At 37.0% G+C, this 18,908-nt stretch overlaps 6 protein-coding genes across 16 annotated transcripts; 3 read left to right on the forward strand and 3 right to left on the reverse strand.

The window, feature by feature from the left end:
* Positions 1 to 20: 20 nt before the first annotated feature.
* Positions 21 to 1,438, reverse strand: LOC124342465. Of its 9 annotated transcripts, none has more exons than XR_006918824.1 (6): positions 1,116 to 1,138; positions 752 to 802; positions 668 to 670; positions 460 to 524; positions 260 to 376; positions 21 to 204 (listed from the first exon to the last, which is right to left on the reverse strand). XR_006918824.1 is itself a non-coding variant. In XM_046795460.1 (6 exons), the coding sequence occupies exons 1-5, from the start codon at positions 1,176 to 1,178 to the stop codon at positions 521 to 523; spliced, it is 294 nt and encodes a 97-aa protein (XP_046651416.1). In that variant the 5' UTR covers positions 1,179 to 1,438; the 3' UTR covers positions 282 to 376; positions 460 to 520. The 9 variants fall into 9 exon arrangements, 3 of the variants coding, with proteins under 3 accessions (XP_046651416.1, XP_046651415.1, XP_046651414.1); XR_006918821.1 differs by adding an exon at positions 864 to 1,032 and having other exon boundaries at positions 24 to 204; positions 460 to 670; positions 1,116 to 1,438; XR_006918820.1 differs by lacking the exon at positions 668 to 670 and adding an exon at positions 864 to 1,032 and having other exon boundaries at positions 25 to 204; positions 1,116 to 1,233.
* Positions 1,439 to 1,589: 151 nt separating this feature from the next.
* Positions 1,590 to 2,821, forward strand: LOC124342451 (N-alpha-acetyltransferase 40-like). The gene is made up of 5 exons (XM_046795440.1): positions 1,590 to 1,818; positions 1,881 to 2,026; positions 2,101 to 2,259; positions 2,328 to 2,486; positions 2,585 to 2,821. Exons 1-5 carry the CDS (start codon positions 1,735 to 1,737, stop codon positions 2,679 to 2,681), a joined length of 645 nt encoding a protein of 214 aa, XP_046651396.1. The 5' UTR covers positions 1,590 to 1,734; the 3' UTR covers positions 2,682 to 2,821.
* A 791-nt stretch (positions 2,822 to 3,612) lies between these two features.
* Positions 3,613 to 7,228, forward strand: LOC124342418 (adenylosuccinate synthetase-like). 2 transcript variants are annotated; one of them, XM_046795408.1, is made up of 11 exons: positions 3,613 to 3,739; positions 4,449 to 4,801; positions 5,077 to 5,179; positions 5,237 to 5,367; positions 5,446 to 5,569; positions 5,651 to 5,881; positions 5,940 to 6,094; positions 6,150 to 6,274; positions 6,385 to 6,511; positions 6,577 to 6,697; positions 6,759 to 7,228. In XM_046795408.1, the coding sequence occupies exons 2-11, from the start codon at positions 4,601 to 4,603 to the stop codon at positions 6,809 to 6,811; spliced, it is 1,371 nt and encodes a 456-aa protein (XP_046651364.1). In that variant the 5' UTR covers positions 3,613 to 3,739; positions 4,449 to 4,600; the 3' UTR covers positions 6,812 to 7,228. The 2 variants fall into 2 exon arrangements, with proteins under 2 accessions (XP_046651364.1, XP_046651365.1); XM_046795409.1 differs by having other exon boundaries at positions 3,660 to 3,739; positions 4,517 to 4,801.
* LOC124342385 (DNA helicase MCM8-like) lies at positions 6,908 to 11,102 on the reverse strand. Of its 2 annotated transcripts, XM_046795362.1 has the most exons (16): positions 10,824 to 11,102; positions 10,632 to 10,772; positions 10,331 to 10,563; positions 10,022 to 10,265; positions 9,840 to 9,955; positions 9,656 to 9,757; positions 9,408 to 9,599; positions 9,085 to 9,169; positions 8,863 to 9,018; positions 8,610 to 8,779; positions 8,502 to 8,536; positions 8,248 to 8,425; positions 8,048 to 8,187; positions 7,752 to 7,971; positions 7,515 to 7,676; positions 6,908 to 7,444 (listed from the first exon to the last, which is right to left on the reverse strand). In XM_046795362.1, exons 1-16 carry the CDS (start codon positions 10,966 to 10,968, stop codon positions 7,247 to 7,249), a joined length of 2,517 nt encoding a protein of 838 aa, XP_046651318.1. In that variant the 5' UTR covers positions 10,969 to 11,102; the 3' UTR covers positions 6,908 to 7,246. The 2 variants fall into 2 exon arrangements, with proteins under 2 accessions (XP_046651318.1, XP_046651317.1); XM_046795361.1 differs by having other exon boundaries at positions 9,840 to 10,265.
* An 801-nt stretch (positions 11,103 to 11,903) lies between these two features.
* LOC124342432 (cilia- and flagella-associated protein 36-like) lies at positions 11,904 to 13,865 on the forward strand. The gene is made up of 6 exons (XM_046795423.1): positions 11,904 to 12,140; positions 12,396 to 12,463; positions 12,571 to 12,678; positions 12,779 to 13,034; positions 13,104 to 13,238; positions 13,304 to 13,865. The coding sequence occupies exons 1-6, from the start codon at positions 12,011 to 12,013 to the stop codon at positions 13,606 to 13,608; spliced, it is 1,002 nt and encodes a 333-aa protein (XP_046651379.1). The 5' UTR covers positions 11,904 to 12,010; the 3' UTR covers positions 13,609 to 13,865.
* Positions 13,794 to 16,863, reverse strand: LOC124342415 (feline leukemia virus subgroup C receptor-related protein 2-like). Its single transcript, XM_046795404.1, has 10 exons — positions 16,489 to 16,863; positions 15,775 to 16,042; positions 15,567 to 15,669; positions 15,404 to 15,493; positions 15,201 to 15,335; positions 15,009 to 15,150; positions 14,724 to 14,935; positions 14,539 to 14,642; positions 14,325 to 14,435; positions 13,794 to 14,231 (listed from the first exon to the last, which is right to left on the reverse strand). Exons 2-10 carry the CDS (start codon positions 16,008 to 16,010, stop codon positions 13,913 to 13,915), a joined length of 1,452 nt encoding a protein of 483 aa, XP_046651360.1. The 5' UTR covers positions 16,011 to 16,042; positions 16,489 to 16,863; the 3' UTR covers positions 13,794 to 13,912.
* Positions 16,864 to 18,908: the final 2,045 nt, after the last annotated feature.

Raw genomic sequence — 18,908 nt, forward strand, 5'->3', positions numbered from 1 at the left:
TTCTGTTACCTTCTCTCTTTTTCCATGTTCCTTTCTTTACTTTAAAATAAATCACTTCATCTCCACATCCTTCCTTGTTGAATCTTTGTCTTGTTTCTCCACTTGACTTGGGATTGCACTATCTGCCTTCCACTCCATGACGGTTCCCAACTTAAACTTGCTTTTCAATGCAAATAACTCCTTGACAGCAGTGTCAATTTGAGTCTAAAACAAAGTTGTTTGAAGTATGAAGTTTTAACAAAGTTTTTTATTAGAATACCTTTTCTGCCTTGTTTGCTTTCAAATCTCGAACCTTTACCCAAAAGAAAAACCATGTCTCTTGAGCTGAATTAGGTCACCTTTCTTCACCTTGATGAGTTCTGGATCGCCCAGCAGTCTGTAGTATAAGGGAAAATAAATGAAGACCATTAAACTGACGAATAACAAAATAAAATATTATTATTAAAAAAATTATTTCACTTTTTCTTTAACTTATCATGGATCAGGAGTATGTATATCTTGAAAAGGGAGAATATTGGTGTCACCTGTAAGTGATTTGATTACTGAACATTATATGTAAAATCATTCTAAAAAAGGCAATGTTTTTCAGTTGTGATAGTATCCACCATGAACTTGGACCGTTCTGTTTCGGTAAGTTAACTTTACACGAATTATTAAAACATTTTACCTTCTATTAAATTAAATTATTAACCTTAATTAGATAATGAACGTTTGGCTTATGGAACCCAATATTTCTCGGATGACATTTTACCTAATTATCATGTAGCAATCCTGGAAGTGGATGCTCAAAACGTCAATCCATCTGAAAGTGGTAAATACAAAATGTTATTTATTAGAAATATAATTTACATTTAGACGAATACCTGTTTGTGCAGATCCTGAGGAACTCCTGGAGGAAGGCGCTTGTGCAGATTCTGAGGAACTTTTGGAGGGAGGCACTTGTGGCAGCGAGCAACAGTTTGGAGAGGAGTTTGAGCAGGAGTTTGAGACCCATGTACCAATCCTGGAAGTAGAGAGTGACGCGCCAACGAACTGGCTCAAAACGTCAATCCATCTGAAACTGGTAAATACAAAATTTTATTTATTACAAATATAATTTACACTTAGACGAATACCTGTTTGTGCAGATGCTGAGGAAATAGCAATGCAAGTCCACATTTTTTACTAATCATAAACATTAATTTTTTTTAATGCTATTTAATTTTCGATGCGTGTTTAATGGAACGCACTTTTTTGTTTTACTGTATAAATTGATCAACTAATAACGACTAAGCTCTTAAAGTTTGTTGTGAAGTTACATCTGTCTGTGTAGTCTGTAGTTGTGGTAGTTGTGTACAAGATAAGAGTATATAAACAAACACTAGCACCGTCTAGCGGCAAATTAGAGTACTCTGGCTTGCGCTTCGGGATATAAATAAATTAAAATGCGGTAAGCAATTTAATATTGAAACTAGTAAATAGATATTGTATAGCTGTGTATGCAAATTTTTTAGTTCTCCACACCTATTGGATAGCTCATATAAATTACTAAATAAATGGACATAAGATAAATGGAAATCATGGAAATAATTAAAACAGGCTAATTGTAAGCAATGGCAACAGTGGTAGACGATTCCAGTTCCCGCCTTTGCTTTAGCTTCTCCAATTTTTATTTCACGTTGATTTGAGTCCATTTGACACATCTTGAATTATAGAATATAGACGCCAAATAGGCAAATAATTTTTTGGCTAAAAATGTTCTCTAGAAAGAAAAGGTTGAAGAAAAAATCAAAAGTGTTAACTGAAGACGAAACAGTCGTGAAGAAGGCGAATATTCAAGTGAGTTCCTCATTAATTGACATTCCAACCAATACATTATTGACATTCTTTTTAAAATATAGGAAAATCCTCTTGGACATTTGATAGCGTTTCAGTCTTTTTCGCGAAATGGGTTAGAGGTTCAATTTAAATGTTGTAAAGTCTCCCAACTTGACCAAGCTACAATTGATTGGTCATTTGACCTGTTGAAAAGGAACATGAAACAAATGTATGATTCATTTCATAAGCTTGATAACAAATTTTCTGAAGTTGATTAACATTTGTGGTAACTTAAATGTGCAGGTATGAAGATAGTGCTTGGGGCTGGAATGAGAAAGAGAAGTTATTAGAAATGACTGAAGATTCTGCTTGGTATTTGGTTGCCTTTACAAAAGAGGGTAATCCAATAGCTTTTTCTCATTTCCGGTTTGACATGGACTATGGCTTTCCTGTTTTATATTGGTATTATCTTAACTTGACTAATCACATTTTAAACCATAATGATGCTCAGCATTGCATGAATTTTACAGCTATGAATTGCAATTGGAAATGGAATGCAGAAAGAAGGGACTTGGTCGATTCATGCTTCAAATTTTGGAGCTGATGGCCTTTACTGCCAACTTGAAGAAAGTTGTGCTTACTGTATTCGTGCACAATTTTAATGCAGTTGGATTTTTCAAAAACCTTGGGTATGCACTCACCAACCTCAAATCAGTCAATCCATCATTAAGTTTTTAATTTCAGGATTTGAAAATGTTTTGTTATTTTACTTCAAATTCCCTTACAGATATTCTGTTGATGAAACCAGCCCAGAAAACACACTTGAAGAACAATTTGATTATGAAATTTTGAGTAAATGTAGAAAAAGTACAACAAAAAATTAACATGACCAGGCCACATGTGTATAAAAGTTGATCATTTTTTTTACCAACTAAAAAGTTCTTAACCGTGTTTTTTTTCACCCAATCCATCCCATCATCATAACATCAATAGCGGAACACATATATACCAATATCAAACTCCGGCTAACATTTAGTTTTTGCTTAATTAGTGTTCCTATAACTTATTGAAGTGTAGAAGTAGACCTGCTATACATTTGTTGCATCAAGTGAAATGGGTTTGTCAGCAGAACACTTGCGGAAATAGATATGCTACAGTTATTTGATGGCAATGTTCCATAACATAGATGTACACAAAAGTGTTTATTTCCGTCTCGAGCACGTTGTAGCCGGAGACTTCTAAAGTCAACGCAAGGCTGCGCTAGTGTTATTTTGCTGCATTGTGCTATTACGTGCTGTTGGTGTTAAGGGGTTGTTTAAAGTTTGAACGGTGACGTCATGCGACAAAATTGAGGCCACGGTTTGTGCCAAAATTGAAAGTACGTGAGATCAAGGAGCTTCTGATTTTCTCGCGTGACATGAGCTTCACATTACTACCTCTTATCATGATGAAAACATCCTGCCAACAAGAGCCGACTGGAAATAACCTGCATCCAGTATGTCAGTTCCGATCACCTGAGTCTCCGTCACGCATGATGAATTTTTGTATCATCTGTGATTATATGGCATTAGTTAATTTAGATTATAGACTTACGTGCCGAATCCATTACTGTATTTAATAATATAACTCATAAACTAAGCTATTTCAAATTGCACCACATGCTAAGAACAAGTTTTCACCATCTTAACGAATATTCCATCATCTTTCTTCTTTGAACCAGATCCCCGCGAGATTTATTCGACTCCGTGTTTCTCGCCAGTCGTCTCCACCGTCGCCCACCTTAAACATATAAAGGTACGAGAGAAACCACGGTTTCGGGCTTTTACGAAAGTTATTCCTGTTCGGATTTGACTAGGGAGTAAGGAGTAGCCACTGTGTTTTATTTAAACCGACGCAGCAAAGGCCGCGAAACACCACAGCGTCCAGATTAAGACACATATAAGTAAGGAACAATTTTAAAACTTTCTTGAATATTACACCTAAGTCCCATTTCGTTAATCAAAGAGAAATCATGTAAATTTTTTGTTCCGAATTTATTATACGGGCATTATTAACAATTTTTTACTTACAAAGTTACAATGTGTTTGATATTAAAATAATTTCTTATCTCTTCTGTTCCTAAGTGCTTAATTACCTTGTAGATTAAAAGTGACGTTGCACAATTTTCCTCACAGTAGTATAGTTTAATTATTGATATAATATCTAAGTTGAGATCCCTCGTTCGAAGGGCGCCGCAATCATCTTGAAAATGTATTCTGCGCACGTTATCATCATCTATCGTACTGCACCCCCTATCGATTATTTATATAAAGTTCCTCTTCTTTCTGGTTTTTATTGTTTTGGTGTCTTAAGAAAAGTTTCTGTTTCATTTTTATGTCTTTATCTGATTTTTTATTTTATTTTTTTCCATGGTGTTGTCTGTTGTGCATTGTTGTGCACTGTCGAACACCGCCATCTATTCTCGAGTATATTTACAAGCTCCTTTAAAAAAAATATAAAGAATAATTATGAATAGTATAATTATAACTATATCTTATGTCAAACAAAAAACTTACAATACATTTTGATTGATAGAACAGATTTAGAAGTTAGAAAATATGTTAGAGATTAGTAATTGGTTTACAAATCTCATTGATTTTCAATATTTTCAGCCGACTACAGTTTTCGCCACCAAGGTCACTCTATACGACGACTTATACACTACATGGTTTTATGGTAGTATCCCGGCAACGGCGTTCGACAAGAAGTGAGTGGCTTGCACTGCCCATTTCCACCACGACCAGCAACACGTGGGTAGACAAAAATGGGAGATACGAAAAAGGAGGCGAATGGACACAACGATCAAGAATCGGAGACGAGATTAGCAAAACGACCAAGACTTCTTGAAGCTAATCAAGTGAAAAATAAGGCTACGGTTATTTTAGGTGCACAATGGGGTGACGAAGGAAAAGGAAAAGTGGTCGACATGCTCGCCGGTGATGCCGACATAGTAGCCAGATGCCAGGTATCGCCTAGAAATATTTTATCATTTTACTGTATGCTCAGTTTGTTAGTTAAACCTATGCATGTATTTAAATTAATTTTTTGGGTACGGAAAATGATAATTTGTTTAGGTTGAGATGTAGTATAAACAATTAGTTTGTTGTGAAAAATGTATTGAGTCGTAAGTTGATGAGGCTTAATTTTTTGCAGCTTCACATTTTTTTTCTAGATGTACAGCGTTTCTTCACATTTAAAATGGAAACAAGATTCATTACTAATATTTTTCATTGTTTTCAGGGAGGTAACAATGCTGGTCACACTGTTGTTGTGGGCGACAAAGAATATGATTTTCATCTGTTGCCCAGTGGTATCATTAACCCCAAATCCAAATCAATTATTGGTAATTAACTTTCTATTGTTTCTATCTTGTTTGTTTATTAATAAATTATTTTCTTAGGTAATGGTGTGGTTGTACACTTGCCCCAAATGTTTGAAGAACTTCAGAAAAATGAAGCCAAGGGTCTTACTCATCTGAGAGACTGTCTCTTAATTTCTGATCGAGCACATTTGGTGTTTGATTTTCATCAAGTGAGTTTAATTACAATATTTTGTGTATAATAATAACAGTTAGTTGCAGCTTATGATGTTTTTTTTCTCTCTCTTAAGCAAGCTGATGGGTTACAAGAGCAAGAAAAAGGTGGCAAGTCCTTGGGAACAACAAAAAAAGGAATTGGACCAACCTATTCCTCCAAAGCCACACGTAATGGAATCCGCATCGCCGACTTGTTGGGTACATATCACAATTTAATCTTTACACAAAGAAGCAATTCAAGCAATGAATGATTTTTTTATTCATTACTTTTTTATTTAGGTGATTCGCTTATGTTTGCGGAAAAATTGCGTACCTTGGTTGCAGCTTACCAACGCATGTTGCCTGACTTGAATGTGGATATTGATGCAGAACTCGAAAAATACAAGGGTTATGCCGAGCAAGTCCGTCCATTTGTGGTGGAGACCATTTCTTATCTGAATGGAGCTGTGAAAGCTGGTAAAACAGTCTTGGTCGAAGGTGCTAACGCTGCCATGTTGGATATTGATTTTGGTAACTCAAAATTTACGTTTTTTTTTCTTGACACATGTAACCAAGTATTATTTCCTAGGAACTTATCCTTATGTTACCTCATCAAACTGCAGTGTCGGAGGTGTTTGCACGGGGCTTGGTCTACCTCCGTCACTTATTGGAGATGTATACGGTGTAGTGAAAGCCTACACAACACGCGTAGGAGATGGTCCTTTCCCCACGGAACAATTAAACGTAATACAGAATTTTTTTACGTGCACTCAGTTTTTCACTTGAATAATTTGTTTAGGAAATTGGAGAATTGCTTCAAACGCGTGGCGGTGAGATCGGTGTAACTACAAAGCGGAAAAGGCGTTGTGGGTGGTTGGATTTAGCGGTGCTGCGCCACACGCATATGGTTAACGGCTATACAGCGTAAGTTTTTTAAAATTATTATCTAATTAATTTCATGATTTTAATCTAAACAATTGTTAGAATGGAAAATTAGAAGGCAATTTTAAGTTCTTAACTTCATTTCATTACAGTATCGCCCTGACCAAATTGGATATTCTGGATGTCCTACCAGAGATCAAAATTGGTGTCTCGTATAGTTTGAACGGCAAAGAACTGAACCACTTTCCAACGAGTACCACCGAACTAGCTGCTGTTGAAGTACTTCCACTATAAATTTAGTTTAAATTTCCAGTTTTTATTTGTAATTTCCCATTCTTCCTTAGGTCAACTACATAACGTTGCCTGGGTGGGAGACGTCCACCGAAGGTATCAGAACTTTTGATGATTTGCCTGAAAATGCTCGCAAATATGTTGAAATAATTGAAGAAAAATTAGAACTGCCAGGTACGTCATCATTTACAATTTACGTTTTGTAAAAATGTTGATTGCCTATGTTTGTTTTCAGTGCGGTGGATCGGTGTAGGAAAGGATCGAGGCTCTATGATTCAACTTTATTAGTCTGATGGGATGTGCATTAACTAAGGAGGTGTAGGACGGGGCGTCGTATCTCGGGGTCGGAACATCTGTCATTTGGGGAACTTTTTTCATGTTTACTAACTATTTCTAACTGTCGACGGTAAGATACTAGTAGTCGTTGGCGAATTATTCTGCCAAAAAAAAAGTGATTGACGGTCTGTAGGCATCCGCACAGTCATCCGTTATTTTTAAATCGGAAGTAATATCATCTCCGTTTTTACCTCCTCAGAAAAGCTGTTCAATTTTTACATGTGTAACTTTCTTCTATATAGGGCATTACTAAGAACTCTCACCTCATTCATATGTACTACTTTCAAATCTTCAGTGTTTATTTCAATTTCTTGGCAACCTTTTGTAATCGTGCACGTCCTGTTCACAGTACACACATCAACCAACCGACCATTTCAAGAACTCAATTTAAGTTACCAACTTATAAACGCAACCTCCCTTGTTCAGCAAATAATTTTGATTGTTAAGTGTATCGATGAATTGCTTAAAGTTTCCTTTTTGGCCCACTCCACATTGATCTGCCAGAGTTTTCAGTTCGTCAAGTTTGAAAGTTGTTTTATCATTCTTGCTGGCATAGGATTGAAGGAATTCGACGAATCGCTTGCCCTGAAGGTATTACGAAATATATTTGTAGCACATTACAACAGGTGTAGAAGCTTAGTATGTTGTATCTTACTTTATTGCGGGAACTCATACCCGAACCATTTAGTGAGCGGCTGAAATCCAGTGCACCAAATTCGTTCTTGAATACGTCGTCAAAGCTAGTTTTCACCAACTCTATGACGTCGCGGGCGTCTTGCCCTGACACTTCTATGCGTAGCTCTGCTTTAGCACGCGCCTTACATTTTCACAATTTGGTTTCATTAATTTTGTAGAACGATTATGAAGAAAAACTTGGCTCTTTTGTCTGTACCTGAGAAAGTCGCACAAGGGATTCCAACTGTCTAGGAGTGATTGGAGTCGAATCACTGGAGTATTGCGACATGCGCAAGTGTAAATAAAAATCGTTGATTTCCTTTTTAGCTTCTTCACTCAATACAGGATGAACGTATTCCCGAGCGTAAGCAATATACTTCCTAAGTAAAGGCGCTGGTAGAAGATCTGCGTTGGCATCATCCAAAACAAGTCGAGCTCTGTGAACAAATTCAGAATAGGCTTAACGCTAAACTACAACAAAATGTTACCCTAAAATAACATCATTGTGATTACTTGAGAGTGTTTTCATTTTTCTCTGAACTACTGACCAAGGACGAATTTCTCCAGTCGCCAGACCTAGACGCATTGGAATTAATAGATTTTTTTCCGGCATGCAACGCCATAATGTGTTCAGTCAACATCACATCTACGGTCTAATAGAATATTAATTTTTTTTTAAATTTTACATAAATTGATTTAATGCCAATATGTACCATGTCCGGTCGATCTAGTAAGAGGAAAACCAAGTCAAAACGGGAGAGAAGCGCTGGTCCAAGTTTAATATTTTCCGATACTGTTTTAGCTCGGTTATAATGACCTCCCACCGGATTGGCGGCAGCAAGAATGGATGTGCGTGCAGGCAAAGTGCAAACAACGCCAGCTTTAGCCAAACTGATAAAAGTAAATTTAGTTGTCTCATAAAAACTTTTACTGCTTTGGGTTTTTATAGTTTTGACATGTACTGTACCTTATGCTTTGTTGTTCCATAGCTTCCAATAAAGCCTTAAACGAATGAAAACAATAACTAAACGTTACTGGGACGAAATTTCAAATAATTTTTAGACAGAATACTTACTTGATGCTGTCCACTCATTTTATCAAATTCATCAATACAACACGTTCCTTGATCTCCCAATACCAGAGCGCCAGCTTCTAGAGTGTACTCGTTACCATTTGTTTTTCCATCCTTTGTTAGAGTAACTGTCAAGCCGGAATTCGTCGTTGAGTTACCACACACGAAAACACCTGTAAAAATAAGTATCACTGCATTTTAAAAAAAAGGCCAAATTTTTAAAAAAAAAGGAAACAAAGATAGGTGTTTAATGAACCTCGTGGAGAAACCATAGAGCAGGCATGGAGCATTTGGGATTTCCCGAGACCAGGATCACCAACGATCAAAACATGAATGTCGGCTCTTTTCGAAAACGGACCTTTCGAAGCATATATCGGGGAATTGTTACCGCCGAAGAGACCAAGAAGCAGTCCTAGAAGGATGAGATCATACATACCATGTCATATTCGTAAGATACAAAAGATTGCAAATAGGCTACCTGCTTTAACTAAATTGTTGCCATATATGGAAGGACATAGCGAAGCCACTAGAAAGGCAAATAGATTTGGTTCTTCGTGAATTTTCTGTAATTGTAATACAAAAAAATTATTTAATTTTAAGCTGTTGTTTGCTTTGGTTTGTTTGTTTTTTATAATCATTATCAGTTAATAAACAGTTTTTTTCATGGGCGAAAAAATGTTGTTCAAACGCTTGGAACAATGTTCAGGAATATTTAAAAAGATAATTATGGAAATCAAAGACGAAAATAAATTGAATTCTAATACATTCAAGACCGTATTCTTGTAAGGAAATAAGACTAACCCGAATTGCGTGGTAATCTTTCATGTTAAACGTCAGAAGTCCAGTACATGAAGACGTTGTTTCACTTAACGGCTCGGTTTCGGCTTCAGCCTTGCTTCCCCGGTCTTGGTTATGAATGGAAACCGCTTCAATGTAGTAGGTGAACATGCTGTTATCTTTAGATCCACGATCGGAGTCTGTCACGTTAACAGCCTTCGAACAAAGCAATGTTATGCTCAAGTTATTTTGTGGACAGTTAAAGTATATACCTTAACAATGCCAATCACCGTGATCACTTCTCCCGGAGTGCAAGTGCCCACCAGATCTTCCATTAATTCGCAATCGACTGACCGTGGAATCCTGCCTATTTCCTGAATTTTTAAAAGCATGAGCAACCAAAGTCCATCATAAATCATGTCGTAACCTAATGAGATATTATGGTAAGATAATTACGAGATTTTCGGAACTGTTTTCTTGAATGCGGATCGACTGCCATTCTATCGTTACGTTTTTGGTCGAACTTCTGAGAGGGTCGAAGTTGGTTCCAGTGCACTGCAAGCTATCCCTATCTAAGATGCAGCGAGGTGGTGATTCATATTTCCCATCAGTTTGAGGGTAAGTCATTACGCCCGTACATGTGCGGCATTGGAATGCTAGAGATAGGCACAGAGGAGTGGTGTTGGATGCCCGCACACAGGTTCCAGACACGGCGACCAACTTTCCGAAAAGGGCAGCACGAAGATTCTTGAGGGGAGTAATTTTTCTGTAGTTGATCAATCGAGCACGAATATAAGGTACGTCATTTGCTAGTTTGCTTCTCTGAGAGAGGTCATCCTCCGCGTCAGCGTTCCCATCTTTTTCGGCATTTTCCACAAGCAGCTGTGGAATACATGCTGTAGTTACATGAAACATGCTATTTTCAGGTTATATTTCAATTTATTTACCTGGTACATTGCTAGACTCAGCACTGCTAATGTATTTGTAGGGGTATTAATTAGATCATCTTTGAACTGAGGCCATACTTCACAAAAGTATTGATCTTCAATCAAGAATTTATAATCTAGGGGAAATCCGCCATTCTCTACTGCAGCACTGAAGTCACACAAGTCTTCTTGATTGGAAAATAACTCAATTGACCAATTAATTTTTTGAACTGTTCTCGTAGTTGGAACAAAATCTGTGAAAATTTTGGAAATTTATAAGTTTTATTAGATAAATCTTTCAATTCTCTAAGTGTGTTGATACCTTCTGATGGGAAGTAATGTTTCCACCCTTTATATGGACAAGATACTGGTGGGAAATGCTGATTTATACGATTCCTCTGCCTTGCTGGTGTCTCGCTGTCAGAAGATTGAATATTTTGGTTTGAAGGAGGATCTCTAATATCTTTATAAACATTTTAGAATAAATCAGAAACAAATTAAAGTTGCTCATTACCGTTATTGTTGTCATTGTTTCTTGTTGATCCTCGGCCTCTTTGATATCCACGTCCTCTCCATCTATTAGACCTCCAGTTGTTATTGCCTCTACCACGAAACCCACCTCTTTCTTTACCTCTAGAATTATTTCCTGAATCTGCCATAGCTAAACAAACTTAACTTTTTGTGGTGAACATGGAATTAACTAGAACAAAAAAGACTGCAATAGCTAGTGTGGTTCAAAGTTTTGATTTTTCCAAGGATAAAAACCCACCGCTGACATTGCAGACGACAGAAAGTGAAGCCCATTCTGAAGGGTAAGATTCGATTCGACCTAGAAAACCCTAGTTGTGAATTGTTCCTAATTGTAGTAAATTCAAGTAGTTTATAACCTCCACATAATTGCAAAAACAAATATTTTACATGAACTTTGTATTTTGTAATTGGAAAAATCACTAGCCATAATCCTCTCAGAAAATAAACACATTAATTATGTTTTTATCTAGTTTAAATTTGATTTTTTTTTAAATAATAACAAAAAAACACTTACTCTCAATGAAAAATATATATTCAAGCAACAACAAAGAATTCTTCGTCTTATTTTATAGCAATATCAACATATTACGGAATATTAATGCATCGGGACTCTCCGTATTCTCGTAACTTATTTAATCCAGGGAACTTTAAGAAAAATATCACCGTATTCATTCTATGAAAATCCATCACGAATATCATGGTTAATCCATCAATTTAAAAATAAATTAGGGGGAGGAATATGTTATAAAAGATGGGGTGAGGACTGAGGATCGCAAAAGTCTATATTATTTTTGAGTGGATATAATTTTATATTTTTCCCGATTTTTAATGAAAATCCAAAAACGTATGCGGTTTGAAAATTCGAAAGGATTGATAAAATGGGATGATCATTCTTATTATTTAATTAAAAAATTCGTGATAAAAAAAAATCAAGAAAATTAAATTTTGCGGGCGAAGAATTCTACAGCGAAATCGGTCAAGATTCGAGTACAGGACGCGCCTGGACGCGGTCTATCTGAGGGTTTGTGTTTGTTATCGTTTCGTTGCTATGACCACGCCATGGATCGCACGCTTGGACAGGAGTTAAACAGTCCGGTTTTCCGGAGGAGAGTTTCAATTGTAGATGCGATCTGTCAATTCCAGAACCGTCCCAAACTACCACCTTCAGCCATGGAGCAAGCGAAAAGTGAGACAGACAACGAAAACAACGCCGATTGGATTCTGGATTCATTGGTGGCCTACCTTCGTGGTCCCATTTGGAATACGCCAATTCTTAACTTCATAGAGCAGAAGTCCGTAGGTATGATAACATAACTAATATTATTATAGCGACATATTAGGTTCATGTTCCTGTATGTATAGCTTCAATGCTTTATATATGTATTTTTAATAGTCTGTTTCTGCGTCTGCTTGTTATTCTGCGTAAGACAACTTATTTAACAAGCAAAACTAGAATGTACCATTTTTGAGTCACGAAAATTTTAATAATTTCTTATTCATAATTCATAAAGGTTTTACCCGAAATTTAAAATTTAAACATTGTGAAATTTGAAAGTATTTGAAGGTGATGGCGAACAGTACGAGAGTGAGTACCTGGGAATCCATAAGGATTTCCGTAATCTGGTGAGATGTTGTACAAAGTCAAGTCACACCTTGTGACGCTTCTTCTATTGATCGAGCCAGCAGCAAATTACATAAAAGATTTGTACATAATTTCTGATTCATGCAAGGTGGATGTCATGCTCGGGGCTTACATGGATGATTTAAGCCTTCAGCCGGAACATTTAGAATCAGCCTTGAGTCAAATTCAGCCATCCGTTCGATCGGCGGCTTTACAGGTAATTCAACTATGGCTCATTTATTCTTCACACATTATACAGTATATTTCATTCATTTCACGCCACATTGATTTTAAACGTTGTACATGATCTGTTATAGCAATTACTAGAACCCGTGCAATCGGCTGGAGATTACGATCGCTTCAAAGTTCTGATGCGCTCTAAAAATGAGCAACTGCACAACGAAGCAGTGGAAATGCTTCGTCAGAAACGCAATCATCCCGACGACGGCCCGGCCATTGAAAATCGATCGTCTGTCGATGAGTTTTCCGAGGAAGACATCAACGAAGCCATTCGACAATCGTTGGCGGAACATGTGGCCGAACGAAATGCCCAAGTCCAAGAAAAGCGCGAAGGTAAAATGGTTGGATAAAAGGACTTACAATACAATGAGAAACACATTCTAATTTTAAGTGAACGTCAAGTTGACCGAGCTCTGGCTGCTTCCGTTGCTGGACTTCTCAAGACAAATTTGAGTGTTGAAGATGAACAGAGCGTGACTACATTGCCGGATACCAATGAACCTACGCCAGCCAATCAAGTTGAATCTCCAGCCAAAGGTTTATTTATTCTTAAAGAATTACTTGTATTTTAAAAAATAAAATCGTTGCTCATGCTGATTTAGTTGCAATGAGGATTCCTGATCCGGCAGAGGTGGAGCAACGTCGCGTGCAGTTGCGGGCTCAGCGTGACAAGATTCTCAGCCAGAAGCGGAAAGAGCGAGAACTCCAGTTGGAGCAGCAAGAGCGGACGGATAGGGCGGCAGGAGAAAGTAGTAAACCGGGAATGTCTAGACCGAGATCTGGACGTGCCGCTCGAGCGGCCTTGGCCGGCGAAGCGTCTCCCGAGGTGGACGAGCGTACCATTCAATATCGACGGTTGCTCTTGCAGAAAATCAAAGAGGAGGTGGAAGGCGTTCCACCGAAATAAAATCTTGTTTTATCTTCAAGATAAAACTTTTTCTTTAAATTTGATTAAAAATATTTATTGTAAAACATGTCTGCGTTATTATTTTAGCTCGTCACATTTTCAAACATTTAAATTCAGAAATATGAAATACGGGATTAATTTAAACACCTTGCACATGTAGTAAGTCGAATTTTAATTACTATAGATTAACACAGCGCGTGTATTGCATATACGGAAGAGCGATATCTGACCTGAATAAACGGCTTTTACTTTCTTTATTTTCACCGTAACAATTATAAAGCTATATACTACTGCATTTCAATTTTCAAGCAGAAACTGGCAAAGGATTGACTTTTTCGCCACCCAGGATAGCGAAAATGGATTCTTGATTGGCCTTTTGTCTGCGAAGCTCCGGGCGTATGGGGAAAGTCATGGCGAAACCAACCAGCAGCGCCATTGATAATAAACAGTTGCACACCATGGAGCCATAGGTTCCCAACAGCCAGCCTCCCAAAAGTGTGAAGGTGATGCCAAAAACCTGGGCGGAGGCGTTCAACAACCCCGCCGAAGTGACTTCGGGTTCCGGATAAGTTAATTCGGCGCCAAATTCAAATCCCACGGGCAGATATCCCGTCATGAAAAAACTACAGACAATTAAAACAATATTAAAAATTGATGCATGCTCTTTTAAACCATTATTCATTGATAAAAAGATATTGTATGAGAGCTAAACCTACCCAGCGATTCCTGCCGCAACAAAAGTGATGGGAATATATTCAAGTCGGAAAGTGAAAGTGTAAGTTACCATTCCAACTAGGGCAAAGAAGTATGTCACCAAAGTCGTTTCCCTAGAAAAAATTGTTGTAATTATCTGGCTTAAAATTACAGTATTTGCAGACGTCAATTAATCTCAGAATCTGTATATATAGTGGCACAAGCAACTAAACTTACTTGAATTTATGGGTTTTGTCAAGGATAGCTCCGAAAAGAATGGACCCAAACATACCGCACACGACAATAGTCAACCCTATTCGGCCACAATTTTTCTCCTCGCCCTGAAATATTTCCAGCAGAACAAAATGAATAATTAACAATAGAATCTTGTATAATGGTGACTGCTGTAGTAAACGTTATACCGGAAAGTGAAGCAGAACCGTCTGATTCAATAAAGTGGACATGGCGTAAAAGGCGCCGACATTGATCCCATAGGAAGTGAAAAGCAGTAGGAAACCCTTATTGGTTATTATGTTTTTCAGCGATTGAAAGTATTCCGATATAGTGGCGGACGATTGTTTGGATGAAAGGCTTTGAGCCCCACTTGGCGGTAGAGGAGGTTTGGCTTGGAAAACTAGACTCACCATCCGTAACAGAAATGATCAGTTTATAATTGAATAGATTTATAGTTTTTTTATAGTTTATACTGAAAATGACGGTTAAGAGCAACACGGAGCAATATCCGGCTACGATGTAAAGCATAAGCTTCAAGTCTGTTCCGATGTCTTCCAAGTTATCGTGGTCTCTTACCATCATCGGAGGGATTAAAAATCCAAGAGACACACCTATCTAAACTGAACAAGTTAATCAAATTCACCAATCTCTCTGTAAGTTTTTACCTGATTTCCAAATACCCCGACAGAGCATGCTAGCGAAACTTGATCCGCCCCAAACCAAACGGCCGCCACATTGGGAGAAACTCCCAACACAAAAACTTGAGCGATAGATGCGATTGTCTGACCTATGAGAATCACCTTGTTTGAATAAAATGAAATCTTTGTTATTCATTTTCTAATACATGTAAAACTTATTCATCAATTACGTAAAATCGATCCTGTGCAACGCCCATAACGTTGATCCATGCTGCTGTAGTGGACCCGATGGCTCCCAGTAGAACGGTGACTCGTAAACCCTTAATTAAAAATTAAAATATTAGAAATCGAGAAAAAAAAAAAAAATGCATTAATAATCATTGATCATTTTACCATTCTGTCCATAATCCATGCTCCAGGAATGATGAATGGAATGTAAACTACCATAAAAACCAAGCTGGTCCAATCAACGGCTTGACTTCCTACTCCATAATATCTGAGTAATGCGGAAAAATGTGTGGCAAAGGCAAACAAGAATAAATATCAGAGCTATTGTCATGCTGGTTGCCCAGTATCACATTTCAAAATAAATCCTTTTTACTTCATAATCAAGTTGTTGATGATTGAAAATTGAATCCACTGAAAGGCGTTGGTCATGAACACCAAAACGAAAATGAAAAGCATCAGCCATCGGCGGCGGTACACTTTTGTATTCGCCACAGGAGATGGGTCATTATTAGAAAGGTGCTGGAGCTGATTATGATGATTTGTTGTTGTTCCTTTACTCAACTCTTTTACGTCTTCCGGGAAATTAACTTGCAATTTATTTTTCGCCATTCCTTCTTGTGAAAATTCACTTCAAAAGGTGTCTAATAAATAACAAAATTGTAAAGATGTAATTATAAGCTGGAATTCCAGCAGGACAAAGGTGAGAATGATTGAAACTTTGAAAGAAAAATATACAATTATACATATTTAGATTAGAATGGACAATAGGTTATTTTTAGTAAAGGTATCCTTATAAGAATCCAAAATGTGTACGATTTAGCGCATTATGACCCATTATCGCTGTGCAAAGAAGCGTACAACATTTTGCCGAGTCTCAAAGAATATTAGAGCAACGCTTTGCTAAAAATATTAAAACCCGAAAAGAGAAATTCAAGTTAAAAATAAGAAGGCGATGAAAGTGAATAGAATCAAACAGATAATTGGATCAAAAGTTGCCACCTCACGTATATACGTACAATACTACAATGAGATCAGATGAACAAATAACGTCATTCTGTTAGGGTGCGTGGCGTGTAGTATAACTTACAGTCTGGAAATGAGGATTTGCAATTTGCTTGGTTTAGACGTTCTGTAGAGGTTATCACCAAAAAACTGGACGCTCTGTTAATTCCCAAAAACGATAATAACAGAAATGTATAGCCTTATAGAGAGGTGTGGACGGAATTTCAGAGGTTTATACTCGTAGACGAACAATCTAAAACTGATTCGAAACAAAACTGGTTCGGAATTTCCAACCTTTTGTGGAAGATGTGATGGGTGGAGCCAACATTTCACTTAGAAATCGCAAACTTGTGAAATCAATTGGCATGGTCGGTATATAGTATGATTTATAGGGATCAGCACCTCACACAATAAAGTCTCGGTATGTCCAAAAATGTCTCTATTTATACGGACTAGCTTTTAGAAATCGTTTGAACTCGCCAAACAACTTTCTCTGTTGAGCGCTGTTGCGACTGAAGCTTCTCTCCGCACATGTTCTTTACAGATATAGACTTTGCTATGTCAGAGTAACTGAACCTGTAGTAACAGAAAGGGACGGATACTGATCAAAAACTGTCGTCTTCGGGTTTTGAGAAAGTTGCCATTCTAAATGCTGTTGACTTCCGTCCAAATATGCAAAAATGGTAATAAGGCACGGCAACGGAAACAATCAAATGGCATGGGTGTGGTGTGGTAAACGGTAAACGTTACTACCAACACTCAACACTTATAATACACTTACAATACACTTATTTACAATTATAAGAATTTGTACATCATCTTATCTTGATTACTCCTTATTTTGTGCTAGCCTAAAATGTTTCAAGGGTTTCTCGACTTTCTTTCTAAAAAGTGAAACTGCAGAAATTTTGCGTGGATATTCTGGTGATGGGTTTTTTCCGGGGTTTTTTCAGGTTTACCAAAATTTCATATGCCTTCAATTTTTCGAGATTTTCTGAAATTTCAAATTTTTTTCGTTTTCTTTTGCGTCAAGCAAACCATCAGAAAAAGAGTCGGAAACAACCTGATCAATTAATTATCAACTAATAATTGCAACAGTATTAACAGTATCAACAAAATTAACTGGAAACTGGGAAGCTTATTAGCCGAGTATTCCAGTTTATTCTACAAGCACGATTATAGATAGTGGTTTTCCGAAATTTCCAATTTCAGCAATTTCCGAAATTATAAATTTTTTTATCTTTTCATACTCCATGGTTTTTCTTATGTTTATAAAGGAATGTTAATTTTTGTATAATTTTACAGTAAAATAAGAAACCACTCAGAGTTGTACATGGTTAAGTTGTCGACAGTAAGTGAGAAAAAAGTATTTCTGGAGATGCAGGGTATCGATCCCCGTACTTCTCGCATGCTAAGCGAGCGCTCTACCATCTGAGCTACATCCCCATGCTTCACAGAAACTCGCAAGACAAATAAATTGTCGTTGCGAGGTAAACCCTGATCACGTATTATTCCTGTTCCCGAATCCTAATTTTAGAATGAACATATAGACAAAAGTTATTAGCATAATGCTACATAAAAAATTATTATGTGTGCACATTCCTGCTATTGCGCCTGTTGAATATTCACGATTGATTTGATTAATGGAAAATTTTCTGGAATTCAAATTGTAGCTAAATACATTTTTTCAGGTTCATAGATGTGTAAAAGAAAAAAATTACTGTGGGATTTAATGGAACATTCCGTGAACATCAGATGTCATGGAACGTTGAGTTTGAAAACTTTAATTCAAGTGGAGCGTATCTCAAAAGCAAGGTGTAAAGAATTCCTGTGGAAAAAAATCATGCTCTCTGCTCTAGTGCTCCTATATGGATTACGGAAACATATATTTTGTTAGGCGTTAAGTGAAATTTTAAAATGTGTAATTATAGTACTGTGCAATAAGTATCTTGTATTATTCCAAAATCATTGAAATTTTTGAAAAAAAGGACTTGGAGATGCAGGGTATCGATCCCCGTACTTCTCGCATGCTAAGCGAGCGCTCTACCATCTGAGCTACATCCCCGACATTCATCTGTTGAAAACTGTAGACTTTAATTTAAATTACCTGGTTTGGCATCCTCCCACCTTATCGTCATATAACGCCTGTTACACATCCCGTTATTACCTCGTCTTAAATTGCATAACGCGAGCTAAAATAAATGCGGGCAAACCCACGGTCACTGGTCTCAGCTGTTCTCACAATCCGTTAACCAAAAACCAAAGTAAATAGTTATGCATAATATGATTGATTAGTGACAGTCATGCAGTAATATGTATGTTGCATTGTAGTCCAATATAGTATGGGTCCGGTCTCTCCTACTAAAGCTTGGCTTTTTTAAGGAAATAACACAAATAATGAATGATAACTCAATTTAGTTTATCTGGTAGATTTTGAATGTTCGATTATCAATCTAAAAGTGGCATTTTGATTATTTATATTATACCTTGGCATAGATTTGTAAA

This window comes from Daphnia pulicaria, chromosome 6 (assembly GCF_021234035.1).
Source record: "Daphnia pulicaria isolate SC F1-1A chromosome 6, SC_F0-13Bv2, whole genome shotgun sequence".
Lineage (NCBI taxonomy): Eukaryota > Metazoa > Arthropoda > Branchiopoda > Diplostraca > Daphniidae > Daphnia > Daphnia pulicaria.

Bases quoted from the DNA above. Each gene is read 5' to 3' on its own strand.
- LOC124342451 (XM_046795440.1), top strand. From the start codon at position 1,735: ATGTTCTCTAGAAAGAAAAGGTTGAAGAAAAAATCAAAAGTGTTAACT. The intron at 1,819-1,880 runs GTGAGTTCCTCA...TTTAAAATATAG, and splicing joins TGAAGAAGGCGAATATTCAA to GAAAATCCTCTTGGACATTT. The intron at 2,260-2,327 runs GTATTATCTTAA...TGAATTTTACAG, and splicing joins GGCTTTCCTGTTTTATATTG to CTATGAATTGCAATTGGAAA.
- LOC124342385 (XM_046795361.1), bottom strand. From the start codon at position 10,968: ATGGCAGATTCAGGAAATAATTCTAGAGGTAAAGAAAGAGGTGGGTTT. The intron at 10,564-10,631 runs GTATCAACACAC...AAATTTTCACAG, and splicing joins ACATTACTTCCCATCAGAAG to ATTTTGTTCCAACTACGAGA. The intron at 9,758-9,839 runs GTAATTATCTTA...TTAAAAATTCAG, and splicing joins AAAACAGTTCCGAAAATCTC to GAAATAGGCAGGATTCCACG.
- LOC124342465 (XM_046795458.1), bottom strand. From the start codon at position 1,178: ATGTTTATGATTAGTAAAAAATGTGGACTTGCATTGCTATTTCCTCAG. The intron at 1,037-1,115 runs GTATTCGTCTAA...TGACGTTTTGAG, and splicing joins CTCAGCATCTGCACAAACAG to CCAGTTCGTTGGCGCGTCAC. The intron at 377-751 runs GTAAAATGTCAT...CTTATACTACAG, and splicing joins GATTGCTACATGATAATTAG to ACTGCTGGGCGATCCAGAAC.
- LOC124342418 (XM_046795408.1), top strand. From the start codon at position 4,601: ATGGGAGATACGAAAAAGGAGGCGAATGGACACAACGATCAAGAATCG. The intron at 5,882-5,939 runs GTAACTCAAAAT...ATTATTTCCTAG, and splicing joins CATGTTGGATATTGATTTTG to GAACTTATCCTTATGTTACC. The intron at 6,512-6,576 runs GTACTTCCACTA...ATTCTTCCTTAG, and splicing joins CCGAACTAGCTGCTGTTGAA to GTCAACTACATAACGTTGCC.
- LOC124342432 (XM_046795423.1), top strand. From the start codon at position 12,011: ATGGAGCAAGCGAAAAGTGAGACAGACAACGAAAACAACGCCGATTGG. The intron at 12,141-12,395 runs GTATGATAACAT...GAAATTTGAAAG, and splicing joins CATAGAGCAGAAGTCCGTAG to TATTTGAAGGTGATGGCGAA. The intron at 13,239-13,303 runs GTTTATTTATTC...ATGCTGATTTAG, and splicing joins AGTTGAATCTCCAGCCAAAG to TTGCAATGAGGATTCCTGAT.
- LOC124342415 (XM_046795404.1), bottom strand. From the start codon at position 16,010: ATGGCGAAAAATAAATTGCAAGTTAATTTCCCGGAAGACGTAAAAGAG. The intron at 14,436-14,538 runs GTAAGTTTAGTT...AATTTTTTCTAG, and splicing joins GACAAAACCCATAAATTCAA to GGAAACGACTTTGGTGACAT. The intron at 14,232-14,324 runs GTAGGTTTAGCT...AATTGTCTGTAG, and splicing joins GTTGCGGCAGGAATCGCTGG to TTTTTTCATGACGGGATATC.